General features: G+C 44.9%; 1 protein-coding gene across 7 annotated transcripts in view; it reads left to right on the top strand.

The window, feature by feature from the left end:
* The window catches only part of RASSF2 (Ras association domain family member 2), a 52,249-nt gene extending 34,583 nt beyond the window's left edge, over positions 1 to 17,666 (top strand). For all 7 annotated transcript variants that reach the window (XM_032604837.1, XM_032604840.1, XM_032604838.1 and 4 more), the window contains 6 exons: positions 7,366 to 7,526; positions 8,778 to 8,879; positions 10,355 to 10,406; positions 10,892 to 11,013; positions 12,223 to 12,320; positions 13,710 to 17,666. In XM_032604837.1, the coding sequence (XP_032460728.1) occupies positions 7,366 to 7,526; positions 8,778 to 8,879; positions 10,355 to 10,406; positions 10,892 to 11,013; positions 12,223 to 12,320; positions 13,710 to 13,779 (605 nt within the window). In that variant the 3' untranslated portion in view covers positions 13,780 to 17,666. The remainder of the gene's footprint in view (positions 1 to 7,365; positions 7,527 to 8,777; positions 8,880 to 10,354; positions 10,407 to 10,891; positions 11,014 to 12,222; positions 12,321 to 13,709) is intronic.
* Positions 17,667 to 17,820: the final 154 nt, after the last annotated feature.

Below are 17,820 nucleotides of genomic sequence, written 5' to 3'. Positions count from 1 at the left end.
TCCCAGCACCATTTATTGAAGAGGCTGTCCTTTCTCCACTGTACATTCTTGCCTCCTTTATCAAAGATAAGGTGTCCATATGTGCGTGGGTTTATCTCTGGGCTTTCTATCCTGTTCCACTGATCTATCTTTCTGTTTTTGTGCCAGTACCATACTGTCTTGATTACTGTTGCTTTGTAATATAGTCTGAAGTCAGGGAGCCTTATTCCTCCAGCTCCTTTTTTCGTTCTCAAGATTGCTTTGGCTATTCGGGGTCTTTTGTGTTTCCATACAAATTGCGAAATTTTTTGTTCTAGTTCTGTGAGAAATGCCAGTGGTAGTTTGATAGGGATTGCATTGAATCTGTAGATTGCTTTGAGTAGTAGAGTCATTTTCACAGTGTTGATTCTTCCAATCCATGAATATGGTATATCTCTCCATCTATTTGTATCATCTTTAATTTCTTTCATCAGTGTCTTATAATTTTCTGCATACAGGTCTTTCGTATCCTTAGGTAGGTTTATTCCTAGATATTTTATTCTTTTTGTTGCAATGGTAAATGGGAGTGTTTTCTTGATTTCACTTTCAGATTTTTCATCATTAGTATATAGGAATGCCATAGATTTCTGTGCATTAATTTTGTATCCTGCTACTTTACCAAATTCATTGATTAGCTCTAGTAGTTTTCTGGTAGCATCTTTAGGATTCTCTATGTACAGTATCATGTCATCTGCAAACAGTGACAGCTTTACTTCTCTTTTCCGATTTGGATTCTTTTATTTCTTTTTCTTCTCTGATTGCTGTGGCTAAAACTTCCAAAACTATGTTGAATAAGAGTGGTGAGAGTGGGCAACCTTGTCTTATTCCTGATCTTAGTGGAAATGCTTTCAGTTTTTCACCATTGAGGATTATATTGGCTGTGGGTTTGTCATATATGGCCTTTATTATGTTGAGGAAAGTTCCCTCTATGCCTACTTTCTGCAGGGTTTTTATCATAAATGGGTGTTGAATTTTGTCAAAAGCTTTCTCTGCATCTATTGAAATGATCATATGGTTTTTCTCCTTCAATTTGTTAATATGGTGTATCACATTTATTGATTTCCATATAATGAAGAATCCTTGCATTCCTGGAATAAACTCCACTTGATCATGGTGTATGATCCTTTTAATGTGCTGTTGGATTCTGTTTGCTAGTATTTTGTTGAGGATTTTTGCATCTATATTCATAAGTAATATTGGCCTGTAGTTTTCTTTGTGACATCTTTGTCTGGTTTTGGTGTCAGGGTAATGATGGCCTCGTAGAATGAGTTTGGGAGTATTCCTCCCTCTACTATATTTTGGAAGAGTTTGAGAAGGATGGGTGTTAGCTCTTCTCTCAATGTCTGATAGAATTTGCCTGTGAAGCCATCTGGTCCTGAGCTTTTTTTTATGGAAGATTTTTAATCACAGTTTCAATTTCAGTGCTTGTGATTGGTCTGTTCATATTTTCTATTTCTTCCTGATTCAGTCTTGGCAGGTTGTGCATTTCTAAGAATTTGTCCATTTCTTCCAGGTTGTCCATTTTATTGGCAGAGTTGCTTGTAGTAATCTCTCATGATCTTTTGTATTTCTGCAGTGTCATTTGTTACTTCTTTTTCATTTCTAATTCTATTAATATGAGTCTTCTCCCTTTTTTTTTTGATGAGTCTGGCTAATGGTTTATCAATTTTGTTTATCTTCTCAAAGAACCAGCTTTTAGTTTTATTGATCTTTGCTATCGTTTCCTTCATTTCTTTTCCATTTATTTCTTATCTGATCTTTATGATTTCTTTCCTTCTGCTAACTTTGGCGGTTTTTTGTTCTTCTTTCTCTAATTGCTTTAGGTGCAAGGTTAGGTTGTTCATTCGAGATGTTTCCTGCTTTTTAAGGTAGGATTGTATTGCTATAAACTTCCCTCTTAAACAGCTTTTGCTGCATCCCATAGGTTTTGGGTCGTCGTGTCTCCATTGTCATTTGTTTCCAGGTATTTTTTTATTTTCTCTTTGATTTCTTCAGTGATCACTTCGTTATTAAGTAGTGTATTGTTTAGCCTCCATAGTTTGTATTTTTTACAGATCTTTTCCTGTAATTGATATCTAGTCTCATAGCGTTGTGGTCGGAAAAAGTACTTGAAACAATTTCAATTTTCTTAAATTTACCAAGGCTTGATTTATGACCCAAGATATGATCTATCCTGGAGAATATTCCATGAGCACTTAAGAAAATAGTGTATTCTGTTGTTTTTGGATAGAATGTCCTGTAAATATCAATTAAATCCATCTATTTAATGTATCACTTAAAGCTTGTGTTTCCTTATTTTTTTCATTTTGGATGATCTGTCCATTGGTGAGAGTGGGGTGTTAAAGTCCCCTACTATGAATATGTTACTGTCGATTTCCCCTTTTATGGCTGTTAGTATTTGCCTTATGTATTGAGGTGCTCCTTTGTTGGGTGCATAAATATTTACAATCGTTATTTTTCCTTCTTGGATCGATCCCTTGATCATTATGTAGTGTCCTTCTTTGTGTCTTCTAATAATCTTTATTTTAAAGTCTATTCTGTCTGATATGAGAATTGCTACTCCAGCTTTCTTTTGGTTTCCATTTCCATGGAATATCTTTCTCCATCCCCTCACTTTCAGTCTGTATGTGTCTCTAGGTCTGAAGTGGGTCTCTTGTAGACAGCATATATATGGGTCTTGTTTTTGTATCCATTCAGCCAGCCTGTGTCTTTTGGTGGGAGCATTTAATCCATTTATATTTAATGTAATTATCGATATGTATGTTCCTATTCCCATTTTCTTAATTGTTTTGGGTTTGTTAGTGTAGGTGTTTTCCTTCTCTTGTGTTTCTTGCCTAGAGAAGTTCCTGTAGCACTTGTTGTAAAGCTGGTTTGGTGGTGCTGAACTCTCTCAGCTTTTGCTTGTCTGTAAAGGTTTTAATTTCTCCATCAAATCTGAATGAGATCCTTGCTGGGTAGAGTAATCTTGGTTGTAGCTTTTTCTCCTTCATCACTTTAAATATGTCCTGCCAGTCCCTTCTGGCTTGCAGAGTTGCTGCTGAAAGATCAGCTGTTAACCTTATGGGGATTCCCTTGTATGTTATTTGTTGTTTTTCCCTTGCTGCTTTTAATATGTTTTCTTTGTATTTAATTTTTTTTTTTTTTTTTTTTTTTTCGCTACATGGGCGTCTCACTGCTGCGGCCTCTCCCACTGGGGAGCACAGGCTCCAGACGCACAGGCCCAGCGGCCACGGCCCACAGGTCCAGCCGCTCCGCGGCATTTGGGATCCTCCTGGACCAGGGCACGAACCCGTGTCCCCTGCATCAGCAGGCAGACCCTCAACCACTGCCCCACCAGGGAAGCCCTGTATTTAATTTTTGACAGCTTGATTAATATGTGTCTTAGCATGTTTCTCCTTGTATTTATCCTGTATGGGACTCTCTATGCTTCCTGGACTTGATTAACTATTTCCTTTCCCATATTAGGGAAGTTTTCAACTATAATCTATTCAAATATTTTCTCAGTTCCTTTCTTTTTCTCTTCTTCTTCTGGAACCCCTATAACTTGAGTGTTGGTGCATTTAATGTTGTCCCAGAGGTCTCTGAGACTATCCTCAGTTCTTTTCATTCTTTTTTCTTTAGTCTGCTCTGCAGTAGTTATTTCCACTATTTTATCTTCCAGGTCACTTATCCAGTCTTCTGCCTCAGTTATTCTGCTATTGATCCCATCTAGAGTATTTTTAATTTCATTTATTGTGTTGTTCATTGTTGCTTGTTTCATCTTTAGTTCTTCTAGGTCCTTGTTATATGTTTCTTGCATTTTCTCTATTCTATTTCCAAGATTTTGGATCATCTTTACTATCATTACTCTGAATTCTTTTTCAGGTAGACTGCCTATTTCCTCTTCACTTGTTAGGTCTGGTGGGTTTTTATCTTGCTCCTTCATCTGCTGTGTGTTCTTCTGTCTTCTCATTTTGCTTATCTTACTGTGTTTGGGGTCTCCTTTTTGCAGGCTGCAGGTTCGTAGTTCCCGTTGTTTTTGGTGTCTGTCCCCAGTGGCTAAAGTTGGTTCAGTGGGTTGTGTAGGCTTCCTGGTGGAGGGGACTAGTGCCTGTGTTCTGGTGGATGAAGCTGGATCTTGTCTCTCTAGTGGGCAGGTCCACGTCTGGTGGTGTGTTTTGGGGTGTCTGTGGACTTATTATGATTTTAGGCAGCCTCTGTGCTAATGGGTGGGGTTATGTTTCTGTCTTGCTAGTTGTTTGGCATAGGGTGTCCAGTACTGTAGCTTGCTGGTTGTTGAGTGAAGCTGGGTGCTGGTGTTGAGATGGAGATCTCTGGGAGATTTTCGCCATTTGATATTATATGGAGCTGGGAGGTCTCGACCAGTGTCCTGAAGTTGGCTCTCCCACCTCAGAGGCACAGCACTGACTCCTGGCTGCAGCACCAAGAGACTTTCATCCACACGGCTCAGAATAAAAGGGAGAAAAAGTAGAAAGAAAGAAAGAAGGAAAGATGGAAGAAAGGAAATAAGGAAGGAAGGAAGGAAGAAAAGCAAGAAAGAGGATAGGGCTTCCCTGGTGGCGCAGTGGTTGAGAGTCCGCCTGCCGATGCAGGGGACACGGGTTCGTGCCCCGGTCTGGGAAGATCCCACATGCCGTGGAGCGGCTGGGCCCGTGAGCCATGGCCGCTGAGCCTGCGCGTCCGGAGCCTGTCCTCCGCAACGGGAGAGGCCACAACAGTGAGAGGCCCGCGTAACGCATAAAAAAAAAAAAAAAATAAGAAAGAGGATAAAATAAAATAAAGTAAGATAAAACAAAATAAAGTTATTAAAATAAATAATTATTTAAAAAATGTTTTTTTAAAGAAAAAACACACAAAGAAACAAACAAAAAAAAACGGACGGATAGAACCCTAGGACAAATGGTGTCAGCAAAGCTATACAGACAAAATCTCACACAGAAGCATACACATACACACTCACAAAAAGAGGAAAAGGAGAAAAAATAATAAATCTTGCTCTCAAAGTCCACCTCCTCAATTTGGGATGATTCATTGTCTATTCAGGTATTCCACAGATGCAGGGTACATCAAGTTGACTGTGGAGCTTTAATCTGATGCTTCTGAGGCTGCTGGGAGAGATTTCCCTTTCTCTTCTTTGTTCGCACAGCTCCTGGGGCTCAGCTTTGGATTTGGCCCCGCCTCTGCGTGTAGGCCCTTGAGGGCGTCTGTTCTTCGCTCAGACAGGATGGGGTTAAAGGAGCAGCTGCTTCGGGGGCTCCGTCTCACTCAGGCTGGGGGGAGGGAGGGGTGCAGATGCGGGACGAGCCTGCGGCGGCAGAGGCTGGCGGGACGTTGCACCAGCCTGAGGTGCACAGTGCGTTCTCCCGGGGAAGTTGTCCCTGGATCCTGGGACCCAGGCAGTGGCGTGCTGCACAGGCTTCCCGGAAGGGAGGTGTGGGGAGTGACCTGTGCTCGCACACAGGCTTCTTGGTGGCGGCAGCAGCAGCCTTAGTGTCTTATGCCCGTCTCTGGGGGTCCGCGCTTTTAGCCGCAGCTCGTGCCAGTCTCTGGAGCTCCTTTAAGCAGCACTCTTAATCCCCTCTCCTCGCGCACCAGGAAACAAAGAGGTAAGAAAAAGTCTCTTTCCTCTTCGGCAGGTCCAGACTTTTCCCCAGACTCCCTCCCGGCTATCCATGGTGCACTAACCCCCTGCAGGCTGTGTTCACACCTCCAACCCCTGTCCTCTCCCTGTGCTCCGACCGAAGTCCGAGCCTCAGCTCCCAGCCCCGCCCGCCCCGGCGGGTGAGCAGACAAGCCTCTTGGGCTGGTGAGTGCCAGTCGGCACCAATCCTCTGTACGGGAATCTCTCCGCTTTGCCTTCTGCACCCCTGTTGCTGTGCTCTCCTCCGTGGCTCCGAAGGTTTCCCCCTCCGCCACCTGCAGTCTCCGCCCGCGAAGGGGCTTCCTAGCGTGTGGAAACTTTTCCTCCTTCACAGCTCCCTCCCGCTGGTGCAGGACCCGTCCCTATTCTTTTGTCTCTGTTTATTCTTTTTTCTTTTGCCCTACCCAGGTACGTGGGGAATTTCTTGCCTTTTGGGAAGTCTGAGGTCTTCTGCCAGCGTTCAGTAGGTGTTCTGTAGGAGTTTTTCCACGTGTAGATGTATTTCTGGTGTATCTGTGGGGAGGAAGGTGATCTCCGTGTCTTACACTTCCGCCATCTTCCCGATTGCTGATGCCCGCACCTTAACTACCATCTTCAGCTAAAGACAAAAGAGGATGTTGGGGGTAGTGGTTTGGGACTTCAGGGGAGGAAGGCAATTCACATGGAGATGGAAAACAAACGTTTGGTAAACAAATGTTTGCTGGGCCTGCAAAGACAGTGTGACACAGGGTGGACTCTGATCTCTAAGAGTTTCGCTCACCACATTTAGCCCATATTCTTTGCAGATGTCTCTGGTGATAACTCTAGTCCAGTAATAAGCCCGCTATCTAAATTCTTTAGGCAGTTAGGGGAAAAGGCAGAGTTTCTTCCTGAGTCTGTTAGACTGAAAAATTGTTCACAACCTAAAAGTTTAGAGTTACGTTTTATTCGGCGAATATTCTTAGGACTTCAAGCCTGGAAGGTAGGATCTCAAGTAACCCTGAGAGAACTGCTCTGAGGAGGCAAAGGGGGAGCTAGGATACATAGGAGTTTTGCAACAAAGGACAGGTAGTTTGAATGTCAAAAGATTATTGTTAATTAAAGAAAACCAGATATCCCAAGTTAAGGAATTTAGTTCTTTTCTGTGTATGGGAAGATGCAAGAGTCTGGGCTCATTGAAATCATTACTTTGATAGGAACCTCAGCTATCTGGGGCCAGTATCCTGTGTTTTCACCTCCTGAGTTTCCTCAGGGGTCACCGTGGGGAGTGGCTGCAGTGTAATGGCTGCTAGATGGCAGGTATTCTTTTCCGTCCTGAGTCCCCTTAGAGCTAACCAGCTCACCATCGCCTGTGGCTGCAATCTCTGATGACTGTGATATCCTTTGTTTACTGATATAGCAGGCTATATTTCATTTATCAGTCTTTTGGGGCTTGATTGTTTTCAGCATGCCAGAGACATTTGCGGGTAGCAAGTTTTGCTCCCCTACAATGACAGTGGTGGAGCTGGGGTTTGAACCTAGGAGTCTGTGCTCTGAACTTTGTCACTGTACTGCTTCTTGGTAAATTATGCATCATGTTTTTCCCCCAGCAGTAAATACTGTTTTTATAATATATATTTTTGAGGAAGCTGTAGGTGCTGTAGCATTGGTCCGGAAGAGGGTACTCTGTGCACACTGCCACATCCCAGGTCCAGGCAGACAGAGCTCATCTTCCCCTTCCTTCTCAGACTCCAGGGGTCTGAAGTCCCTGCAGGAAGACACCCCACAACTGATGCGCACACGCAGTGATGTTGGGGTACGTCGTCGTGGCAATGTGAGGACACCCAGTGACCAGCGGCGAATCAGACGCCACCGCTTCTCCATCAACGGCCATTTCTACAACTACAAGGTAGAGGCGATAGGGTGGCAGGGGGCAAGCGCCAGCTCCAGTGGGGGCAAAACCCCTTCCTGGGCAGCTGCCACCTCAGGGCTGCAGACTCCTGGGAAGCCACTCAGTCTTTGGGTCGTGAGTGGGCTGCAGGCTCTGCTGGCTCTGAGAGAGATAAGGGCCTCCTGATCAGGAGTCCTCCTAAATGATGGTGTTGTAGGAAAAAATGGGGTGCAAGAGGATGGTCATGTCCTAGGTCTCAGGTGAGTCCGGTGGCCCCAAGGCAATGGGCCATTCGGGAATATGAGAGCAGCCCTGGGCTGTGGGGGTGATTAGTTTTTATGGGCTGGGTAATTTCATAGGCTAATAAGTGGGAGGAGTATTCTATCTTGGAGAAGGGGTGGGGATTTCCATGAATTGGGCCACCACCCACTTTTTGGCTTTTTATGGTCGACCTCGGAACTGTCATGGCACCAGTGGGTGTGTCATTTAGATGCTAATGTATTACAATGAGTGTATAATGAGGTGAAGGTCAACTGGAAGTCAAATCTTCTGCCATCTTGGGCCTAGTAGGTTCTAACCAGTTTTTGTGGTATCCTGTTCTTAATGGCTGTGTCATTCTTTTAATGGTTGTGCCCTGCCCCCTTTCTTCCTGGCTCAGTGGGTGAGATGCGAGATGACCCCACAAACAGCCCTCATCAGAAACCCCCCCATCCACATGTTACTCTCTTTCTGCACCATGTGCCTCCAGCTGCTATGTGGCCTGACTTCTCTGTGAGTTAAGGGCTGCCCTGAAACAGAGCTGCAGAGCTCAGATCACCTACCCCACCCCAAGCTAGCTGACTCTTCTTCCTTCCTGCTGCTTGGTTTGAATCTGGCCCCAGAAACAAGTGCATCATGGAAGAGTGGTCACAGACCTCCTCATGTTGAAGTCGTAGTAGAAGGGGCTTTGTGCATGTTTTATTTGGAGGGAGTGCCTCCCTTATCTGGTCCTCTTTCCCTCCTCAGCGCTGCCGTTTGGCAAGCTCAGATCCCTCAAGCCTCCTGCGGTGGGGTGGGTGTGAGCTCCTGAGCTAGGCAAAGCCCAGGGCTCTTTATTGACATCAAAGCCTAATGCTTCTACGTTGTAAGGGACAGAGGACTCTCAGGGAGCACAGGTTGAGTGCCATTGTCCCTGTCCCTTTACCCCAGGTAACAGGGCCAGGACACCTGGGTTTTAGTGCCCCATCCTTGTCTGTACACCCATTCTGAGCTGGACCCCTCTATTGACAGACGTCGGTGTTCACGCCGGCCTATGGCTCCATCACCAATGTCCGCATCAACAGCACCATGACCACTCCACAGGTCCTGAAGTTGCTGCTCAACAAATTTAAGGCAAGTTCCCTCTGCTGGCTGGCTTCAGACAGTGGCATGTGTGCCTTGGGGCCCCCAGAAGTGTAGAGGTGGGGGCTATGGAGAGTGTGTGGTAAGGGGGGCACAGGGCAAAGAGGGTTTAGGTTCTTTAGACCCCACGACATCAGCATCACCTGGGAGCTTGTTAGAAAAGTAGGTTCTCAGGCCTCCCTCTCCCCCAGATCAGACCCACTGAAGTGGAAACTCGGAGATGAGACCAGGGAACCCGTTCCACAAGGCTTACAGGGATTCTAGTGCCACTGAAACCTGAGAAGCACTAGCCCTCAGGTGCTTTATGGGCCTCCAGAGAAGGACCCTGGACCTGATGACTGGTTCAGGGCTCCGTGCACATATCGACTTCTGTGCATTTGGGGAACCTACTTTGATGAGCCTACAATAGATGTGAAAATTATAGTGCATGAGTGTTTTTGAAGTCCTGTTGCTCTGTATGTTTTCCACAATACCCTTCTAAGTCTTTTGGAAACCAGGTATTCTTATTTCTAACAGAAGCCGGTGTGTCCTAGTGGTTTAAAGCATAGGCTCTGGGTTTGAATCTCTATCTATCACCTGCTGGTTGGAGGAGTTGCACAAGTGACTTAAGCTCCCTGTGCTTCTGTCTCACCATCTGTAAAATAAGGTTAACAGGACCCCATTACTGGTATCAACTGAAAAAAAATTGCACAACCTAAAAGTTGAGAGTTATGTTTTATTCAGCAAATATTCTTAGGACTTCAAACCCAGAAGGCAGCATCTCAAGTAACCCTGAGAGAACTGCTCCAAGGAGGTGAAGGGGAAGCTAGGATACATAGGAGTTTTGTCACAAAGGGCAGGTAGTCTGAATGTCAAAAGATTATTGTTAATTAAAGAAAATCAGATATCTCAAGTTAAGGAATTTAGCGTTTTCCTACATATGGAAAGATGCAAGAGTCTGGGCTCACTGAAATCATTCCTTTGATACACACCTTAGCTATTGGGGGCCAGTACCCTGTTTTCTCACCCTGAGTTTCCTCAGGGCTCACCATTGGGAGTGGCTGCAGTCTGATGGCTGCAAGATGGCAGGTATTCTTTGTTTCTTTCCTGAGTTGTCTCAGGGCTCACCAGCTCACCATCGGAGGTGGCTGCAATTGCTGATGACTGTGACATCCTTTGTTTACTGATATGGCAAGCAATATTTTATTTCTCACTGGGTTGTCATGTTAGATGAGTTAAAACATGTAGAGTTTGTTAGAACTGTGCCTGGCATGGTGCAATAAATGTTAGCTCTTATTACCTATTATTATTGATAACGTTACCACCCCATTTCCTCACCTCTTTTAAATGCTGTAGATAAATAGCCCTCCCCTCAAAAGAGCCTATCATTTATTTAGCTTTGCAGTGTTCAAGAAGAAGAAATGGCCACAGTTAGGATATGTAAATATATGCTTTCAGCAAGTATCTTTTGCTCCTTCCTGATTCAGATTGAGAACTCAGCGGAAGAGTTTGCTTTGTATGTGGTCCATACCAGTGGTGGTAAGTATAAAGAACACAGTATACTTAAAACTTTTAATTAACTCAAAATAGCAAGTTAAAAAAAAATCTCTGCCTCATTTGCTTGTTGCTTGGGTTTTGGAAACTTCCAAATGTTGTTTGCCTCCAAGGCTGTTGAGCTTGCTGGATGAGTCCACCAGGGAATGCCATATATGGTCAGTAAACTAACCCTAAAACATAACTGCCTATTTAAAAAAGAACTGGATTTTCTCAAAGCACAGAGAAAACCAGATTCTCCAATGCAGCATCTTCCAAAGGGCTTGAGGCATGGAAGTATTGTTGAGGGGTAGGGGAGCAGTAACAGTTGCTTTGAACTGTTGAATTGTTCATTTACAAATCAGTCTCCTGACTTGTATGGCTACATCTCCTGAGGTGCCTGGTCCATTTGGGCCCTTGAGTTGACAACCACTTAAGGTGAGAAAGGCCTCAGGCAACTCAGGGCTGCTTCTGGCTGTGTGTGGTTCCAGAGAAACAGAAGCTGAAGAACACTGATTACCCCCTGATTGCCCGGATCCTCCAGGGCCCATGTGAGCAAGTATCCAAAGTGTTCCTTATGGAGAAGGACCAGGTGGAGGAAGTCACCTATGATGTGAGTCCCTTTTCAGTCAGATGTCTGTCCCCGGAGGGTGGGGGATTTGGTTGGGTAAACTACAACTGGGGTATAGCTTGGCTTTTTGACCAATGACCAGGCCCTGTTTTGTTGCTATTTCTCAACACCAGGTCTTCTTGAAACAGTAATGAATGCAGAAGCTAGGTTGAGGGTGTGCCCTGTGGGAGTTAACTGGAAGAAAGCTCAGGCACAAAATGATTTTCATAGAAGGAATAAATTTCTTGAGGCTTTCTGGGGTACTTAAGAGGGCTGAAAAGTTTCTGCAAACCTTTTCCAAGCAACTTCAAGAAGTTAGCAGTGACTTTATAGCTTTTGCTATAGCAACAAACTTCCCCAAGTCTTAGTCACTTACAACAGTAAACATTTACTTTCTTGCTCCGGATTCTGTAGGCTGGTAGCAGCGGTTCTGCTTTAGATTGTGGGTTCAGTTCAGGTAGACATTGCATGTCTTATTCAGAGACCGAGGGTAAGAGGCAGTGGCTACCTAGGTATGCTTCTCATGGCAGATGGCTGAAATGCAAGAAACCATGTAAGCTCCTTTGAAGCCCCCACCTGGATTTTATGTATATCACATCCACACACCCATTCCATTGGCCAAAGCAAGTCACATAGCTGAGCCCACCTTTAACAGCATGGAGAAACATACTTCTCCCACAGAGAAGAGTTGGTAGAACAGAGTGAGGGTTCTGGGGAGGGAGGAAGAGTGGCTGCTTAACTTCAGCTCACCTGGGAGCCACACCCAGGCTTATAGCCTCTCAGGAGGCAGTTCACATTTGGATGCCTGTTTGAGCCTTGAGGCACAAATCATCATTCTGAGCCGTGGTTCCTTAATTTCTCTTAGGGGAGAGCAGAGAGCTTTATTGAATATTATGTGTTCCAGTCTTCTCTGCATGCCTGACAAGAGAAAGTGCTTTTCTATGTTTGACATCACCTCTCATGGATTGGATACATGAGATGAAAAATGAGAAGTTATGAGATGAAGTTATCATGTAAATGAAGTGATCTTCATCATAGACTCTATACCAGCCTTGAGAAGAATGAGGCTTGGCTCCTGCCTTTAAGGAAATCCCGGATTAGTGCAGAAATAGATTTCCCAAGGCTTTGTGCCTTATATGAGAGAGATGCCAAAAAAAATTAGAATAGTGCTGGGAGGGGTCTTGCACCCCAGACTTACTTTCTCCTCCCCAGGTGGCTCAGTATATAAAGTTTGAGATGCCTGTCCTTAAAAGCTTCATTCAGAAGCTCCAAGAGGAAGAAGATCGGGAAGTAAAGAAGCTGATGCGCAAGTAAGCATAACCCCTGGGGTGGCTGGTTGGGTTTCTCCTGAGGCCTCAGTGAGAAGAGTCTCTGTTCAGGAACTTTGCAGGGGCTGTGAGGAGCTGCCGCCTGGGCCTGGGACTGTGTTCAGGGGTTTCCCATTGACAATGCCAGATCTCAGATCTCAGGTGGGGACTTGAAACATCAGTGTGTTGGTCGTTCTGCTTCTCGTTCAACTTCTCATTTTTTTTTTTTTCTTTTTTTTTTTTTTGCGGTACGCGGGCCTCTCACTGTTGTGGCCTCTCCCGTTGCGGAGCACAGGCTCCGGACGCGCAGGCTCAGCGGCCACAGCTCACTGGCCCAGCCGCTCCGCGGCACGTGGGATCCTCCCGGACCGGGGCACGAACCCGCGTCCCCTGCATCGGCAGGTGGACTCTCAACCACTGCGCCACCAGGGAAGCCCTCAACTTCTCATTTTGATGTAGGACATAAAATTGTTCCAAGGATTTCAGGAAGGTTGTCTCGGCAGTGGAAATTTGAGCAGAGTAACCCTAAAATCCCTTCCTCACATCCTTTCTCCCTTTTTAACATTTCTCTTCTGGAAATTGCATTTGGGTTGAAAAGTCCAGTACTAAAACTTTGTTCTGGGGAGGATTTTGTTATTTTTTGATCATGTTTAGTCATAAAGTAGAGCTGCGTTTCATAGATATTGGCAGAAAAATTGATTTTTTTGCCGCTAAAGTCAATGCTACATTTTCTGTGTTGATGATAATAATATGATAGCAGTTAACATTTATTGAACACTTACTGTGTGCCAAACTTTAAAAATAGTTTTGCTGTGCAGTGCAAAACCACGTTAGCCCTGCATAACAGTGCCCACTCCAGTATCTGAATTACCATAATTCAGGGAAGGGATGAAAAAACCATACTCACCACTAAGCCATGGACCTCCATGCCTGGTAGTTGCTATAGTGTCTTTGGCAAAATGCAGATACTGATATTAGATTGAACCATATGAAGTTGTCATTTTTGTAGGCTCCCCCAAAATGGTAAAAGTAATGGCAATTTCATATGGTCCAGCCTAGGTGAGGATTATATGATACTCTATGCATAGTGCCTTGAGCATAGTAAGCACTCAACAAAGGGAATCCCTATTACTGTTCTTGTTATTTCACTTTCTCATTCTTCTTCTCCAGACTTTTTAATCATAATAAAATAATTAGCTTGGAGTGAGCCTCTTCAGTCCCTTTCATCCTGTTGTGGAAATGAACACAAGTAACGAAGTAGTTCAAGAGTGGGCCAGTGAGAGAAGCAAAGGGTTGGGACACTTGGCCCACACTGTGACCCAAGTGATGGGGGAGGGTCATGAGAAGGAGTGTGTTGCTTTCTGCTCTCCACCGAAGCTGTTCTGTCCCCAGGTACACCGTGCTCCGGCTAATGATTCGGCAGAGGCTGGAGGAGATAGCCGAGACCCCAGCAACAATCTGAGCCACAGGGAGGGGATCCAGATGCCGTGGAGGGCATTGTTGACCTGAGAAGACTCACAGGAAGCTGGGCGCCTTCCATGGAAACGTTTAAATGCAAACCTTTCCAGCTCCCAAACCACCATGGAGAAGCCAGCAGACAACTAACTCCCTGACCTTTTTTTCCCTGCTCCTTTCCTTTACTCACGAGGACTTTCCATTTTTATTATAAGAAGAACCCAAAATGTGTGTGTGCACGTGTGTGTGCACATGGTACACATCCACATGCCTACATGATATATTCACATGCAATTCAATTCCAAGCAGCCAGCACAGGTGCTATGAGGCTGGCAGATGTTCTGCTTGTGGGCAGGAAAATCAGAGGAGTCACCGATCTGAGGGGTTTTAGGTTGAAGAAAAGATTTCTCCCCTCAAGTGCCAGGGAGCAGCCATACATGTCTGCTTGTGTTTAGAAGGGGAAGTGGGCCCAGCAAACTCACCATTTGGGGTATTTTTATGTTAATAGATACTCTCCCTGTATCCCTAGGAAGGATCTGCAAGTGTGAGATCCTTGGCAGTTAACAAATTAATTAACAAACCATGCCCTTGGGGCAGTTCTGATGGAAAGAAAAAGATAAACCATCAGTGGGGTAGATGCAATAAGCCCACAGGTTTTTACACTGGAAAATTCAATTGTTTTAAATAACAAGGACATATGTGATGGTCTATGTGGATGCCAGTAAAGAATGGATTCTGCCTCCGCCCCCACCTCCCTGGCTACCTCTAGGAGATAGGGGAGCCTGATGTTTGTCTCAGCATGCCAAGCTGATGACCCCAACTCTTTGGGGCCTCCCTGAGTTGAAAGAAGTATCTTATGAAACAGGCCTCACTGGTTTGTACGTGGCGCCTGGTCTTGTATGGCTGGGAAGTTTCCCTCCTTAGAGAAATGTGGAGGCTCCTTGCAGAATGACAGGTGCCTGTAAACCCAGCCCATTTTCATATCCAGTGGTCTTCTTGCACTTGGAGCTGAGGCCCTGCGTTTGCAAAGTCAAGGCTTAATACTTTACAACCACTGGATTTTTGCAAGTTGCCCTCACGTTGTGTGTGGAGATGGACTCTAAGAATGAAGACTTGTCCTGCTACTGACCAAGTGTGGGGTTAAGGGATACTTCTTGGGCTGCCCCGTGAGAGTGTGTAGATAGGATGGAGCTTCTCTCTCAGCTTCTCTGAGCAGCCACCTGGGTGATCTTTAGAGAGATTCCAGTGGAGGGGGAAGGGCAGGAAGAGTCTGTCCTTCTGGGCCCCCATTGGTAAGATCGCCAAGTAGCTCAGCTCCAGTACAACGGATACTGTTTGAAGAGCGACAGATAGATGCTTGGAGCAGGTGCCTGGCTGTGGAGGTCAACCAAGCAAGGCCAGAAGCTCCTAACACTGAGCCTTGTTATGGTAGGGAAGCTCCCCATCTGTTCTCCACCTCTTCTCCAAAGAAGGTTTGGAGAGCTGGGCAGTTGAGGAAAGAAGAGCCACTGATCCGTGCCTGCAAGGACAGTGGACCTTTGCAGCAGAGCTGTTCCTGCCCAGGCACCCTTGCCCCCTACCTGCCCCTGTGGCTTCCATGTAGTCTCACTGTTAACTTTCAAAAGGATGGCATGCTGCTACCTGGCATTTTGCTGAGGGTCTCTTAGCAAGCTTACCTCCTCTGTGGGGAGTGCCACCAGCCCTGTGGGGGATGGACTGGAAATCTGGAGGGCCTTAGCCTCAATCATACACCTCAGTGGGCTTCTGCAAAATGCACAGAAAAAAATGGGGGCCCGGGGAGAGGCTTCCTTTGTTACAGATGGGAAAGAGCAGTTTTGTGAATGCAAACATACTTCCTGAGTTTTGCATTTGAGAAATGACTTAGAAAACTTTTCTTCCGGTTATTTTTATTTTGAATGTTCAAAGCCTTTGTTGGCCCCAGTAATCTTCCTTGAGTGGCTAGGGAAAAAATTTTCCACAAAGCAAATTACTAATGGCTAATTTTATTGGACAGCCATTTTTGGTTTATCAAAGTTATCTTTAATTTGCACTAGCAATATGATAGTGGTAAATATGGGAGTGTTGCAAAATGTCAGATTTGCCAGATCACTTTCTCAGAAAGTGATACTGAGGTAGACTTGGCTTTTTAAAGATGGGGGGTTGGGATGGAATTGAGGGGAAATCGCATCTTACATGATACATCCCACTTAATGCAGGCTGCACTTTTCCATTTTGGCTCACCCTGTTTAGAAATCATTTCTCATGTACTAATGACCCAGTCAGGAATTTTGGAAAGGTTCTTTGAAATAGCAGCAACTGAAATAGAGACCCTCTGCTGTGATGTGGAGCTGGATTTTCTCACTGGTATCACATGGCCTTGCAGCTTTGAACTCCTGGACTGATTTGTGTGGGTTTATGTAATTGTGTGCAATGAACCTGAAATCGTGCGAAGAACAAAAAGGCCAATTTACAGGGTTTTTCCTCACTTGTGAAAAGCAGCATAGCCACATCTGAGTCTTTTTCCAGGGGCTTATGTTACAAGGTGATCAAATGAAGGAAAAACCTGAGTTTATCGTTGGGAAGGGGATCCGGTCCCCCTGGTGATGATGGAATTAAGCACAAGGTCACATTCTTAGTCATCACATTAGTGGGAAGGTGAGGAGTTAAATTTTGTGGTGGGGGGGAGTGGTTACCTTGGGGAGGGATTGAAAAGCACAAACAATAGGTTTGCCTGTGCAAACTGGTGAGGAATGTGTACACTGGTCTCCAGACTTGTGGACTTTGTGAGTTGAGGTTGAGGTGGGAGGATCTCAGATTAGCCACCTACCCCTGTGACAAATGCTGAGCCCTGAGGTTGAGGTTTTGGTCTGAGACTTCAAGGAGAAATATTTTCACCCTTCCCTCCTCTCTACCAGAAAGAAAACAATACTCTCTCCTAGGGACCTCCCAATAAAGACATTTTATCTCTGTAGATAAGACTTTAGGATATAAAGACCAAAACAAACAAAAACACTCAAGAAACAAACTCTGTTCTCCGATGCAAACATGTCTTGGCAAGAATTCTTTTCTTTGGAGTTGGGCTGTTATTTCAGTGTTAGGAGGTTGGAAGGAGAAATGGACCAGAGAAAAGCAGGAAGCTCTCTTAAGGAAAGAGAAGCTCACTTTAAAAAATAGAACTATTTCAAAGCTCTGTAGCACAGAGAACATGATGCCATAGATACATCTCCAAGAGAAATTCCTATATGAACAAAGGAATTCCAGTGCCTCATAGTGACAAAACCATGATGTGAGGGCCAAGGTAGGAGGCAGAGATCTCCTTGAACACCTGTTGCAGCAGTACAGATTCTCGAGTCAAGCCTCTGAAAATTGTTTTACACAAAGTCTTGTTGGAGGCAGATGAGATGAAGAATGATCTCCTAGAGAGGTAAAAATAAAGACAAATGTGGCACCCCTTCTTTCAGAGGGAATTGACAGTGTTTACCCTGTCATGGGAGGTCACAGCGCCCCCTGTGTTATAGCCAGGCACCAGACATGGACAAGCTGTGAAAGGAGAGCCTCAGTTTTCCTGTGGAGTCTCCCCGGCAATCGCAGACCTGTTTCCCAGGCTGATGGTTCCTGGTGTGTTACTGCTAGTGTTTCTTAAGGGTTTCCTCACTTGATTTAGCTTTGTGAAGTATCTTTCTTCTTAATCATAACTTGCTTTTCGAGCAATGGTACATGACCTCGTTCAATGTTTGGTTCTGAAGTTATAAACTGATGTGTTTAGGTATCTTAATGTAACTTGGCAAGTCCTCAGTAGGGAGCTGTGAATTTCTGTAACATTTTGATATGTTTTAAAGCACCTGACTTAGATCTTGTTGAATAAAGCACTTTCAAAGAGAAGTCCCCGGTGGACAGGTGTGTGCGTGTCCGCTGCATTACAGGAGGGTTGGGGATGGGAAAGTGAAGGTGCATCCAGGAGACGCTTTGATTTTCTTTTCAGAGTTTATGGTTTGACTGGCACTCTGACGTGGTTCTAATGTTCCAAAAAGGAAGTGAAATGAGAATA

Source organism: Phocoena sinus, chromosome 15, assembly GCF_008692025.1.
Source record: "Phocoena sinus isolate mPhoSin1 chromosome 15, mPhoSin1.pri, whole genome shotgun sequence".
In the NCBI taxonomy this organism is placed as follows: domain Eukaryota; kingdom Metazoa; phylum Chordata; class Mammalia; order Artiodactyla; family Phocoenidae; genus Phocoena; species Phocoena sinus.
This window is presented reverse-complemented; position numbering and strand designations above follow the sequence as displayed.